This window comes from Tenrec ecaudatus, chromosome 12, assembly GCF_050624435.1.
Source record: "Tenrec ecaudatus isolate mTenEca1 chromosome 12, mTenEca1.hap1, whole genome shotgun sequence".
Lineage (NCBI taxonomy): Eukaryota > Metazoa > Chordata > Mammalia > Afrosoricida > Tenrecidae > Tenrec > Tenrec ecaudatus.
Window position 1 is genome coordinate 50,728,360 of NC_134541.1, and position 14,238 is coordinate 50,742,597.

At 46.1% G+C, this 14,238-nt stretch overlaps 1 protein-coding gene across 1 annotated transcript in view; it reads left to right on the top strand.

Annotated features, from left to right (window-relative positions):
• The first annotated feature begins 11,090 nt into the window (after positions 1-11,090).
• The window catches only part of SLC24A3 (solute carrier family 24 member 3), a 420,646-nt gene continuing 417,498 nt past the window's right edge, over positions 11,091-14,238 (top strand). The window contains exon 1 of the mRNA XM_075564035.1: positions 11,091-11,744. Coding sequence (XP_075420150.1) covers positions 11,315-11,744 — 430 coding nt within the window. The 5' untranslated portion in view covers positions 11,091-11,314. The remainder of the gene's footprint in view (positions 11,745-14,238) is intronic.

Below are 14,238 nucleotides of genomic sequence, written 5' to 3' on the forward strand. Positions count from 1 at the left end.
TTCCCGCCTGGTGGGACCTCTCCAGGAGTGTCTGAGGAGATCCCCCCAAGCTTGTTACCTGGTGACTTGTAGTTTCCTATTAAATCAAGAAGTTATGGAGCATCTGGTCAACAAATATAAGAGTAACTGCCAACTAAAGCCACATTTCTCAATAGGACTGAGCTTGGGAATTCTCTGGGGACCTTGATTCTGATTGAGTGGATTTGGGCAGGGCCTGAGATTTGGCTTCCTTTACAAGCAATCAGTGAAGGCCCAAGCTGTAGCACAGGGATTGAGGGCCTAAATGTCTGTAAAGAAAAGGCTCTAGATGAGTCCTGAATTAAATTCCGAGGAAAGGTTTGATTTTAAACAAGTGAAATATTTAAGTACTTAAATGTAGTATGACTAATATTAAAAATTTAAGAAATAATCTCCAAGAAAACACATTCCAGAGACTAGGAGCGCTCCATATGATGCACTGATGTGAATTTCAGAGGTACCAGTCAGTGTTGCCAGTGACTCTCAAGTCGGTCCCGGACTCGTGGAAACCTCACGCACTTCGGGACCACTGTTAGCCACAGCCTTGCTTCCTAGTTTGTATTCGTCCGGAAGCTTCACTGAAACTTGGCTCGTATTTAGTCACACATCAAGCTCCACTGACAGATGGGAAGTGCCACAAAAAAGTGCACTGGTTGTGAAGAAAACCTGCATCTATTTTGTGGAAAGCAAGAATTTTATTTGAACCAAGGCGCAGGTGGGGCGGACAGAATTGCCCAGGAGGATGCTTATGTCTACCACGAGGGGGCGAACCACCACAGCTTTTCAATGTTGAAATCACAGGCTTGAGGAAGCCAGGAGAGGCAGGGCCAGCAATCACCTGGTGGATGAGATGCGATCATTAGCGCCCAGGTAACCTTGTTCGCTGGTGAGGTATCTCATTGACTTAGAACCTGGCCTCAGCTGTTTCCAAACTGTTCTACTGTTAACACTTGGAATGGGTGCTACAGATGGGGTAGCTTGATTGAGACATGCAGAAAAAGGCGTGCACTAGGATTTTCTTGATCAGGATAACACAAGGTTATCTTTAAAAAAATCATTTTATTGGGGGCTTGTACAACTCTTATCACCATCCATCCATCCTTCCATCTATCCATCCATCCATCCATCCATCCATCCATCCATCCATCCATCCATCCATCCATCCATTGTGTCGAGCACATTTGTACATTTGTTGCTATCATCGTTCTCAAAACATTAGCTTTCTTCTTGAGCCCCACATGGTTATCTTAAGAGGAGAGTAGACTGGCTTTCAAATCTCTTTCACGGGAGTGTTTTGTATTTTCAAAATGTTGATTTCTGCAAACACCCCTATGAGGATGTTTGTGGACTTTTTCATTATCAAAGAGGAACTAGGCGCCGGGAAGAAATGTACTACACCTTTTAGAAATGAACCAGACTGTAAATTAGACTCAGAAAGCAATTTTCTGCACTAGTCAATGAAAGCTGACCACCTAGGTGGTCTACTGCTTGCCTTGCCTTCTTAAGTTGCCTCTGAAGTCAGCCTCTGGAGACACAGAGCACCAGGGAACTCTGAGCGCAATGGCTCATGTTGGAGGGAAGGCCTGGTCTTACCTAGCCTTTTGCTCAGCTCCTCCAAAGTCAACCATGACAATTCCTTTAATGTAAGCCAACTTTTTTTAAACGACTTACACATGAACATATTTTTTTCATTTCGTTCCTCTTTAAACAATTAAATGGGACCAGTTGGTGGTAGAAAAATAATTCTAAACACGTAGTGGAGTACAGAATTAAAAAGTAAACTTTCTTCTTCATTCAAGAATCATAATTCAAATTCAAACTCACTGCCATTGAGTCAGTTCCCACTCATAGTGCCTCTTATGGATTTCTGAGATTATAACTCTTTTTAAAAAAATTAAAAAATCATTTCATTGGGGGCTCATACAATTCTTATTACAATTCATCCATCCATCCATTGTGTCAAGCACATTTGTTGCCATCATCATTCTCAAAACATATTCCTTCTACTTGAGCCCTTGGTAGCTACTCATTTTCCCCCTCCCTTCCTCAGGGAGATTGTAACTCATTAGGGGAGTAGAAAACTGTCGTTCTCCTGAGGATTGTCTGGTGGTTTTGAACTGTCAACCTTGCTATTACAAGCCCAACACATAATCACACCACTAGGGATCCTTACTTTGCTAACTACCTAAAAATACATGCATGCATACAGGGATACAAACACAAATTATTTTACTTACCATTACAAATATGGAATACTACAGTTCACACCGCAACTTGCTTTTTCCACGTAAGAGTATATCATGGTCCACTAAGGATTAGATTTTAAAAGCCTTAAACATTGAAAACATTTTACAAGTCTATGTTCTTGATTTAAAAACATGGTATCATTCTCCCTAAGACTTCTTTGTTAACCACAAATAAACCCATGGACCTTTATTCAGGCCTTCTGCCTGAATATTTGGCATCCTATCTGCCCCAGTATACCTAAAGAAAATAAAATTAACAGGACTTATATGTTTTCTTTCTGAATAACTCTAACAGAATGAGAAAATTGTCAAATTGTAAATACTTCTGTCATCTGAGGATTTACAATGTTAATTTCCATATTATTTCTATTGCTTTGAATTATTTTGGTAGGAGTCATTTTCTTTTAATAGTACTTGTGTGCAGAAGGAGCTAGATACAGACATAGCTAGAGCATTTGCTTATTCTCATCCAAACAGTCAGAATACGTTAATTAAAAATATTTATATGAAGCATGTAATTTTTAAAAATGTTTTTGATTTTTGCTTCAGGAGCAACCAAAACGATGTCATAAATTGTCTCTTTCTCTAGAACTAGATCCTAACTAAACCCTTTGCGGTGGCCGTGACTCTGACCCTTGCTGGTCTGCTAACCAAAAGGTCATCCATTTGAAGCCACCAGTCACTCCACAGGCAATCTGCTTTGATAAAGATGGAGAGCTTCAGAAATCCTAGGGAACAGCTCTCCTTAGTTCTCCTCTGGAATTGAGTCAATGACAATGAAGTTAGTGGGTGACTTTGACTCATGGTAACTTCTTGTGTAAGAGAAGATCAATGGTTGAGATTTTGCAAGTAGATGCTCCGGTCTTTCTTCTGAGGCTGCTGGGTAGACCTAAACAGCCAACTCTGGTTTTGTTGACTTCTATCAACACTTCTATAGAGCAGTCGAATGTTCTAGAGCATGAACATTTCCGTGCATGTATTACTAGGTGAGTGGTTCTTGAAGATTTTTCCCCACAGTAGGGGAAAAAAAAGTCTGACATGGAAATGCGTTGTGCTGACTGTTACAAGTAACAACGGCCTGAAAACGTGTACAGTTTGAGGGATTCTTTTATTCTTGGCGATAAAATGTCAACGCCCTAACGCTAGTCAGTTGGTCTCATCCTGCAGTTGCTGTTGCCCTTCTTAAGTAGTGTAACCGATTTGAGAAGCAGGGGTGATTATTTTAATTCAGACTGAAGTTTTTCTGGGTGTGAAACTAGCCAGTCAGAGATGTCATTTGTCTCTATAGTTTATGCAACAGTTTGGTTATTCTTGGTCCACTCTAAACTTGGGAGGAAACAGCATCATCATATAAAAACAATGTATGCCCCATCACACAAAAGTGCAAGGATTATAGCTATACACCACCGAGTGGATGAACCCCACAGAAATATTGCTGAGTTCAAGTTGCCTCTATGTACCTGAATTTCAGAGACAGGGAGACATGATCGCTGTTGAAAGAGGTGAGAAAAATGGTTCTCTCTGGGGATCATTGCCTGGGGGGCGTGACAAAAGAGTGTCTTCAGAGGGGCCTGAAATGTTCTCTACCTTAATCTAGAACTATGTCGGGTCATCAAGATATGTGCTCAAGCCGAATGCATTTTACTGTGTATATATTACACCTCCACGAAAGCAAAACAAACAAATAAAAAACCCACTCACTCATCTTTCTGTTTGTCTTCTTGTGGTGGCTTTCATGATGCTAAGATGTCAGAAACTATGGCACCTATATTTCATATGCCAGCATGGCCAGGTGTCAGCAGATCTCTTTGACTAAGTAAGACTAGGAAGAAAGACTTGGCAATCTGTTTTTGAAAATCAGTCAGTGATTATCCTATGAAACATATTAAAACATTGATTAAAGTGCTGGAAAATGAACCCCTAAGGATGCTAACCGCAAGGCCAGCAGTTCCAAACCACCAGCCACTCCACAGGAGCAAGACGAGGCTTTTTACTCCTGTAAAGAGTTTCAGTCTCAGCAACCCAGAGGCCAGTTCTCCCCTGCCTGTGGGACTGCTGTGAGTTAGATTTGATTCTATGACAGCGAGCTTGGTTTTATTGGATGCTGAAAGGCACGATAATGGACTGGAGCTTATCAATGACTGCGTAGACAATGCCAAAAGCAAGCCATGTGTCCTTTTGTTGTACGTGAAGTCCCTATGCCTTGGGAAGTCCCCATGCCTTGGAGCCAACTCTGCGGCAATTAACCACAGCAGCATGCTCTCAGCCTCAATCAAGTACATTTTAAATGACAGGCCAGATTGATGATAGCAACTTAAGGGCCAGTGAGTTTATGTTGATTGAGAGGGACAATTCACCTTAGATGAGAATGGTTGTATAGCTTGAAGAGTTTAATCAATGTCACAGAATTGTATATTTAGAAACCGTTAAATTGGTGTATGTTTTGTAATTGGAAAGAGATTCAAATATAGAATTAAAAGAAGCAAAGGGAGTTTTTAAAAAAAATAAGATTGTGTATGGATTGTGATGAGTTGTATGAACCCCTAATAAAATGATAAAAAAAATTTTTTTAAGGCAGAAAAAAAAGTGCAGTGCTGTGGATATAACAAAGGCCCATTGTAAAAAAATAAATCTATAGTAATTTTTATGTCCAACTGAAGCAAAATCACCAAAACCACACACACACAGTTTGGCAAAAATAAAATAGAAAGTTGAAGATAGTTTCTTTTGTCTCCTGTCACAGATGCACACATAAAATGGTGCCCCGCCCCCACCCCCGATACACATGGTGTTCTCAGAGACCTGGTGGCTGGAAGGGAGACATACACATGAGTGATAATTTTATCTTCCTTTGAAATACTTCCAGTTCAATAAGAGATTGCAGGAGCCCCTTTCCATATGCATGATAAAGTAATGGAAAAGAATGGAGAGGGGTATGAGTTGCCAGGTTTTTTGAGAATGAAATTTCACTTCGGCTACTAATCTGCGTTGAGTGTACATGTGCATGGTGAAGCGTTTGGAGGACATATAGCTTGTCAATATGATCAATATTCATGGCATAATTGTCTCATTCCACATGGAAGGCCAAGGTTTGATTCGTGGCCAGTGCACCTGGGCAGCACCATTGGACTGTCCGTGAAGGCTTGAATGGTACTATGATGCTAACAGATTTTAGCCCAGCTTGCATGTAGACCCTGACAGAGGAGGACGAGAAGCCTGGTCATATACTTTTGAAAACCAGCCAGTGAAAGCCCTCAGGACCCCACTGATGCGAACCCCAAGCAATGGTGGGGTGGTGTAGGATTGGGGGCGACCAGACGGCGCTAACGAAATCATCAGTGAAACAGTAGGAAGATGTAGCGACAGGAGGCCTTGCAGCCTTAGGCATAATGTGACAGCTACGCTCACACATAGGGGAAATTTCCAAGGGTCCATGAAAGGGTTTCTTAATCTTTTATGCCCTGATTGGCAAACACGTGACCTTCTTGGTTTCAAATGTTTTATAGGAACAGCTAGTGATCTGTCCGCGCATTGCTTGGGCCACATAGATCTGTCTGATGGGGCAACCAGAGGAGCGAGTGGCTTCTCGGATGGTCTTCCCACCTCTCTTCTAAATCGGTGCTCGCTTGATAGGACTGGCGCTGGTCGGTGTGATGCCTTACTGTGTGGTGGAGACTGCTCTTTCAGGTCTGGGACAGGGGAAGCTGGAGACTGGGAAGTAGTGCACACGGGCATGTGTGGTGTGTGGGCACAGACCAGGCTTTGCCCACCAGGCTGCTGAGAAGGAGCAAATGTGGGAAACTTTTCCTTGTCATATGAGGGAGAGACATATTGCACTTCGACTGCTCAGGTTAGGCCCCTAGACCCACCGAACGGGAACTAGAAGGCCACCAGTAGGAAAGCATGAAGGGGCCTGGATGGCACCGCCAGCCACCAGACCGGCACTGTGAATGCTCCGGCAGTACTTCTGTCACGCCCCCGTGGGGACCCCTGTGCACCTCGAGGTAATGCTTTTTATCAGGCAGGCGTTTCCTGAGACTGAAGAGGGCCCTAGAAGTTTCTTCGGAAATCTCTTGCATAAGATGTAAGGTCACACTCAAACAGATGAAGAAGTAAGAGGCAAAAAGCTGCCTAGCATGGATCAGCTAGCTCCCTGATCGTGAAAGACAAAATCGTTTCAGCTCCAACTCCTTTCAAACTCAGTTTCCTGGAGGAGCTTCTAAACACTGGACAGGGACAGAGAGGGCAAAACCCACTGTTTTCCTGGAAAGAGCAGCCTCAGGCACTCCCCTGTGCTACCCAAAGCTGCCGTCTCGTCCTCAGCGCTGTTGGGTCGACTTCAGAGCTGCTCTATGTGTCACCTGAAGCAGGCAGAAGAGTAATTTCCTGGATCCAGGAAGTTTGCACTGAGGAGCCATTTAGCCAGTGCTGTATGAGTAAACCAGCAGGTTTGATGTGCGATCAGGATGCTGGCCAGAGAACCTACTTTATTTCTGGATGGCGTTTGGTCGCTCAGGGTTTACTGCTTTACTTCAGCATTCCCCGTTTTCCTGTCAAAATGAATATAAACTAAAAGAATTTCGATGTGTCCAAGGATCTAGCTAACTTGTATGCATATTCAAGTGCTTCCTCCCACCCCCTAAGCGGCCAATTCCTTCTTATTTACAAACCTTGACTCACACAGGCTGGTGTGCGTCTTCCATGTGGAATTAGTTGATGCCTCATTTAGGTAGCTGCTTGTTTGAAGGCAAGCCTTGAAGACTCCTGATATTATTCTTTCTGGTAGTTGGGCATCTTCTAGTTTCTTTACCACATCCTACTATCTACATACCTTCAATAATCTCTTCATGAGGGTTAGTTTCACGCAGGGCCATTTGATAAGTGCTACTTATTCTTAGATTGCATCTAGAGTTAAGTGTGAACCTTAAGAGGAAGCCCAAAATCCATTTGGAGGGTCCATACATGGATTATGGCTCCAGTATATGCCCTCCAATCATAGTCAAGGAATTTGAATAACCTTTTTTACCAGACAGAGAGCATTGAAAAGTCAATCATGACAGTTATAATCTAGTTAAAATGTAATATATTGCATTTTTTCTCCATTTGGACTCATTTTTAAATTGTTCTTTAAAAGAATAAAGTGAAAGGGAAATATGAGTGGATGAAGCCTCTGGTGAATCCCCTGTGATAGTAGACCAGGGATGTCAGTAGCCTTGTCATGCAAAGTACATTGGAAAGTGAACTTTTGCAGCTGCAGACAGATTACAATTTAATACCTTATCATTTGATCTCAAACGGGTTTTAAACCATTTGATTGGCATATAATTCACACATAATACAACTGAACAGTTCAATTAATCAAGAAGAGTTGCACAATCATTACCACATCAGTTTCAGAACACTTTCTTCATTTTTGTACTCATTCCTAGTTCTCCATTCCCCCCTCCTCTCCCTGCCACACCTCTAAGGAACCATTAATCCAGCTACTGTCTCCATAGATTTACCCATCCTGGATTTCATGTACAGAAAAACATTAAAAAACGAAACAAACAAAACTAACAATAGCAAAGTAAACCAGATAGACACCTTTTAAAATGGATCAAAAGGGAGATCAAATGATATGTTAAGTTTTAAGCTAACCGCACCTACAGTCATCCACTTTCTAACACAGTACAGGATAGCCTGGCTATGTACATCCCCTGTCGAAGGCCACGTGTATTTGCCCATCACTCTTTGCTTTTAATTTTTTTTAAACCCGAAACAGCTTAAGTTGGGTAAAAAGGGAGATCAAATGATAAGATAATACACTTAGACCTGAGTATATCTGTAATAATTGACTTTACAATGCTCTCTGTTTGGCCTTTAAGACCCCAGATGCTATTCGTCCTGATAACGGGGTACCATCTAGTTTCTTCACTATACTTTGCTATAGTATCCCTCTCTTCAGTTGGATATCCATTTTGACCCATTTCAAGTTTATTCTAGTTTTTAATGTTTTCTACTTTCTTTTAGATGGAGTATGATCATTAGTTTTTTTGTGTGCCAACATGGCACCCGTAGAAAGATCTGAGTGGTGTTTAACCTGTCAATCAGGTTTGAGCTTGATGATCTCTTTCGGAGGCTTGGCCAAGAGAAATGGCTCTCAGAGACCAGCCCCTTTCTCTTTCTCCCTAATGGTTGGACCAGGGTGCTGCCCGTGTTGGCTGCCCTGCCTTCCATGTGTACCGCACTACCTGCGGACCGAATGGACCCATGGATTGTGGTGGACCGTGTCACTGTGCTGGGCTGTGCCACGTAGCAGTGCTGCCCCACCTCGCCATGTCTGCTTCCCGATGGGCTTCTCCACTCGTCTTGTTACCACTCCAGACGCCGCACCTCCCGCCACTTCTCATTGTTACACCATGAGGCTCCACGCCTCTACTATGTCTCCACAGCTCATCTTCCTACTGTCTGCTTCCTTGGCCTTGGACCAGGGGCTGGCATGAGTTGGAAGGACCTTCAGTATATTAACTGTCCTGCCAAAGTGAGTTGCACTGACTCTCTGTAGTGCTGTGTGGACTACTTTGCTGCTGCATTCTTTTTCGCTATATAAATCTATCTATCTATCTATCTATCTATCTATCTATCTATCTATCTATCTATCTATCTATCTATCTATCTATCTATCATCTATCCATCAATCATCTATCTATCACCTATCTATTTATCAACCATCTATCATCTATCTATCTATCTATCTATCTATCTATCTATCTATCTATCTATCTATCTATCTATCTATCGAGTGTCCTCGTTTTGTTTCTCTAGGAACCCTGACTAACACCTTGTGGTTTTTATCTGTTTTAGTTGTTAGGCTATTTTTAGGTATAATTTTCCGTCAATAAAATCCAGGGTAAGAAAGCTATTGAGACAGTAACTGGATTCATGGTTTGTTGGGGTATGACAGGGGAGGATGTGGGCAATAGGGGCTCATAACAATTAGTACCAGAAAGAAGAATATGTTCTAAGGTTGTTTTAATTGTATTTGATTTCTTAATATGATTGAACTGCTGTGAGCGGCATGGGCTAGTGGTTACTAGCAGCTCCGAGTGAGAAAGCGATTTCTACTCTGTACACAGTAACAGTCTGGGAAACGCACGGGGTAACCGTTATGAGTCAGCACTGACTCTATGGCAATGAGCGAGTTATTGAATTGTATGCTACATGAATTTTATGCCAATAAAACGGTTTTTAAAATGACCAATTCCGGTTATTTTCTCTTCTGGCTCCTTTCCTACCACCCGCCCTTCCCATGATTATTCAATTCCTGTGCCTACAACATTGCCACCCTAAGCTGGTGCCCATTCTCTATCTAACCCAGTTAGTTACAGATTCCCTCCTTGTCATTTAGTTGCACTTGCTTCATAGCTCCGACATGTTCTTTTCTAGTAATGACCTTATCAGAGGTCCTCACATATTTTTCAAGCCTCTTTAGTATCTGGTAGCCAGAGCAAATGGGCACCACAGGCACTGCAGAAAAGGTGCTCTGCCTCTCTGGCAAGAAGCCAGGTTGAGAACAGGGGCAAAGAACTGATACACCCAGGAAGAAAACTCACCCAGGCCTTGTTGGGTGACATGGCTTTCTGTGGGAAGGAAGCTGTCTATGACACCTTGCTCTGTCCTTTGCGGTCCCCAGATGCTGCTAGGAATTGTTTGGGATGCTATGGACAGGTGTGGCCATATTTGGACTCAGTTCTTCCCAGATCTGAGTGTCTCTGTACGGAGACACCTTTCTCTCCACCATCTCAGAAGTCCAGTGCCTGGAATCCCTATGATGACTGGATTCCACTGGAGACAGCTTTTCCAGGGAATCCGCAATGGAACCAACCTCTTTGTTTGAAGCCCCCATCACACAGGCCTCTGGGGCGCTAGAAGCCCTAGAGAGGCAGCAGGGAGGCTGAGAAGTCTGTGGCGAGTGGGCTTACTGGAGTGGGGTCGCTATGTTCTCACTAAACTGGCTCCTTCAACAGGGTAGACGGCTGCCCAAACTCTATGGTATCCAACAAATTAAGGGGGCAGGGCATGGGCAGGAGAAGAGCTAGAGGTAAGGGGATGGTGGAGCAGGCTGATGGGATGCTTTCCCTAGAAAGCCCACTCCCAAAGTTGGCTACGGTCCTTCTAGCTACTTCTCCCAGGTGCTCCTAGCAACCGCATTGGACTTGGCCCAGCACATTCAGGGAGTGCAGTATGAGCCTAAGCCAGAGAGAGGGTCCAGGACACCCCTAAGGAACCGAGCCCCCTCTGGGGGCGGCCCGCTGCAGTTCTAGAGCCTAGTGCACAAGGACTTTGGTACCAGAGGTGGTGGAGGGAAACTCAGAAGGCCACGGGGAGGCAAAAGGCCTGTGCCTGGTCTTGGGCAGCCAAGTGCACCCGCTGCACACCCAGTCTGGGAAGTTGGAGGGGGTGCTGACGACCCTCCCCTGTTACCTGCGGTGTCCTTTTCCGAAAGGGGGGCTGCCCCCTTTCCAGCCCCGCACAGAAAGATTGTACACAGGGCTCTCGGTACTTCCTCCTTTCCTCCCCACAGGAGCCTGGCCCACCACCGCAGCCGGCCACCACCAGCTGTCTCCAGGGCCAGGCCCCTGCGCACACCTCCCTGGAGGCAGCGGTCGCCGGCGCCCCCCACCAAGCTCCCCGGACCCCGCGGCTGCCGTCATTGCCGGCTAGGAGAGCGGGTGTGCCAGCGCGGATTCGGGCTCGCCTGGGGCTCCCCGCGGGCTGCGACCCCCACTCAAGCCCGGCTGGTCCCGGATCCCCGCGGGCGGTCTCTGGAGGCGGCGGCGGCTCGCGACCCCGGTCCTGCCACTGGGGAGGCCGGGCCAGCCTGGGGTGGCCTGGCGTGCTGGCAGCCTTGACCAGCGGCGGGCCCACCTCCCTTGGGTCCTTTCTCGCTCCTCCTCCACCTCCTCTTCCTCCTCCTCCTCCTCCTCGTCGGTCGCCGCCCCTGCGTTTCGGCCTCGCAGGCGCCCCCGCCGCGCCCTCGCCGGAGGCTGAGCGCGGGCGTGGGAGCCATGGCGCGCGCGGAGGAGAGGGACCCCGAGTGCCTGCGGGCGGCGGCGTGGGCGAGCGGCGAGCGGCCGCAGGAGGAGCGGGGGGTGGGCGCGGGCGAGGAGGGACCGAGGGACAGCGACGGCGACGGGGACCGCGCCGAGGAGGACGAAGCGGCGGCGGGCGGCTGGAAGCAGCGCGAGGGCGCGCGGCGGTGGGGCGCGCGGCTGCCTCTCCCCGCCGCGGGCCCGGCGGCGGCCACCCGCACCCCGCCCCTGCTCGCCCCGGGGTCACCGGCCGGCCGCCCGAGAATGCAGCCCCCGAGCCCGGAGGCTGCCGCGCGCCGCCGTCGCCGGCGCCGCCGCCGGAGGGACCTTCTGCTGAGCCAGCTCGGGTGGCTGGCCTTGGTGGCGCTGCTGCTCTGGTCGCTGTCGAGCCTGCGGGAGCAGAAGGGTGAGTGCGGGCAGACCGCCCAGAGTGGGCGCTGCGGCTCGGGCCTCCCGGGGGTGCGGGTCCCCCAGCCTGGGCGCTTAGCCGGTGCCGGCGGCCTGGCTGTGCCATGCCTTCGGGGGGCCGAGAGGAGGGTCCCCTGAAAGCCAGGACTGTGGAGCCCAAGGGTCCAGCCCTCTCGGGGCTGCCCTCAGATCTCTTTCCCTGTAGGGATTGGTGGTCACCAGCAGGGAAGGGGATTATGACCTTCAAAGAGGCCAGCAAAGGCCAGTGATAAAGTTGTCTGTGTAAGATTCAGTACCTGTGCAGGTAAACCACCTGTACAGTGTTCGGCACGTCGAAGGGAGGCAGGGTTGACACATGGTTCTCCATAGGTTTTCATTTAGAACAGGTGTGATAAACCAGGTAGAATCCGCCCTACTTGGCTTTCCAGAACAGATAGTGGGAAGTTGAGATAGAAAAAGTGTGTGCATCCAGGTGGGGGTTCAAGAATACGCTGGATCCCTTAAACTCCCTGGGAAGAACCGAGTTTCTTAATGGGAGAACCCATTTGTAGACTTGTATGTAGTTCAGGAACAAATACTTCAGACTGCACTGCCCAACTCTCAGCCATTCCCTTGTGTGCTACCCTTTCGGTGGCTTTTGTCTTTGCCCTTGGCCTTTCTTGAGCTGAATTAGACCTTGTGGAAAAAATGTGTTCAGAAACATTGTCACTGGAAACTTGTTTGGACCCTGGGGTGTAGCTGTCTAAAAACCAAGTAAAGTCTTGGAAGAATAACTGTTATAAAACTGTTTTATAATCTGGCCAGTAAAGTGACACAGTTTATGAGAAAACAGCCCTACACATGGTTGTGAGAAAACGTGGTTACAGACATGTGCTGCGGTGCTGAGATCACGTGTAGCTCTAATAGAAAATGTGTTCTGACGTGCACAGTAAAGACATTTGGAATGTGATTATCAATATTTGTAAAGGTCTCATCAATTAAGAGAGGGATGTCCTGCAAATTGGCTGGTCTTGTGCTTCCTTCGTCCGCAGACCTCTGGGTAGACTTCATCTTATATGGTAATACAGGAGAGCCTGCCTTGGTCTCCAGTGAAGCAGTCAGAACGTAGGTTCTCCTTTACTTCCGAATCCCACAGTACCTGGTTTTGTAGCCAGCATCACTCATGGGACTGTGCCAGGAGAGGAGGCAGGAAGCTTTCCCAGGGCAGATGCAGACCTAGTACTCATTTCTCTGTTGGCTAATTCTCATTAAGAGGGTTCTCATTAATTCCCTTTTAATCTTCCCAAATGTTATGAGTGAAAAGCTAGTTTCTGGTTCCTGCCGCTGTTGGAAAGGGTTCTTCTATGCTGATTGTATGATAGCCATTTTTCTTGTATGTTGGGGCTCTCTGAGTTCCCACCACGTTTTAGGACCTAAACACATTTTCTTAGCATGGAAAATGGGACCTATACATTTAAGCCAATACATGTGTGGCTCCTGGGAAAGCTGTGTGTTGGGGTCGTGATGAGAGGCACTCTGCAGACTTGCTACCTAGGGACAAGATTGTCATTATGAAATGATTTTCTCAGCAGGGACATCTATGCTCAGGCACCATAGACTCAGGAGTAGTTTTAGAGCAGCGACTTTCCCTATCCCATCCTTCCTTCCTTTCTCCTTCCACCATTCATATGTTCATAGCCATCTCCCCTCCTTCCCTCCACCACCGCAAACACAGGATTTAAGAAGAAAGACTCCAATCCGAGGAGCTAAACTATCTACTAGTGAAAAGCCAACAATGTTAAGGAGGTTATAGACCAGCCTCTATTTATTTTCCCGGTTGCCATGCTAGTTGCAATTCGGTCTCTGATCACCTTTCTTCCATCAGATATTGATGATATCAGCACCTTAACGCATAGCAATATTTTACAGCAAGGTATAGATTTTTCAGAATAATTATAGCACATTAATTAAAGCATGTGGATCAGAGAGCTATGTTCTTGATTGGGGAAATTATAATTCAGCATACTTAAACATTCATTCTGGAAACTTGTGGACCACTCTGCTGAATATAGATACGCAGTCTGAAAATTAGCCTTGCTTTAAAGGTCCTGACTCACAGAAGCTGTGTTTGCTTTACGTTACACTGTCTTTGCTCCCACCTTTGTTCTGGAATTCTTGCCACCATCTTGATGTGGTGCTGTAACATTTATATAATCACATAGGGGAACCCTCAGGGAAAACAAGACAATCTTTTTAATTTTTCACCCGGACAGCCATACACACATAGCTTTTCAGGGATGGCTGTAAATTAAATGTCATGTCTTAGGATCAGCTTTTTTTTTTAAAGGGCATCTTTTTTTTTTTAACCAAACAAAAATACAGACATGTGGCAGTGATATTATAACATGTTATATAACACTTACATATAATATCATATGGGACTGAGATTCTTTTTTGGGTAACATTTAACCAAATTCAATACAGATTAATTTTTGCTGAGATGGGACAAGAGG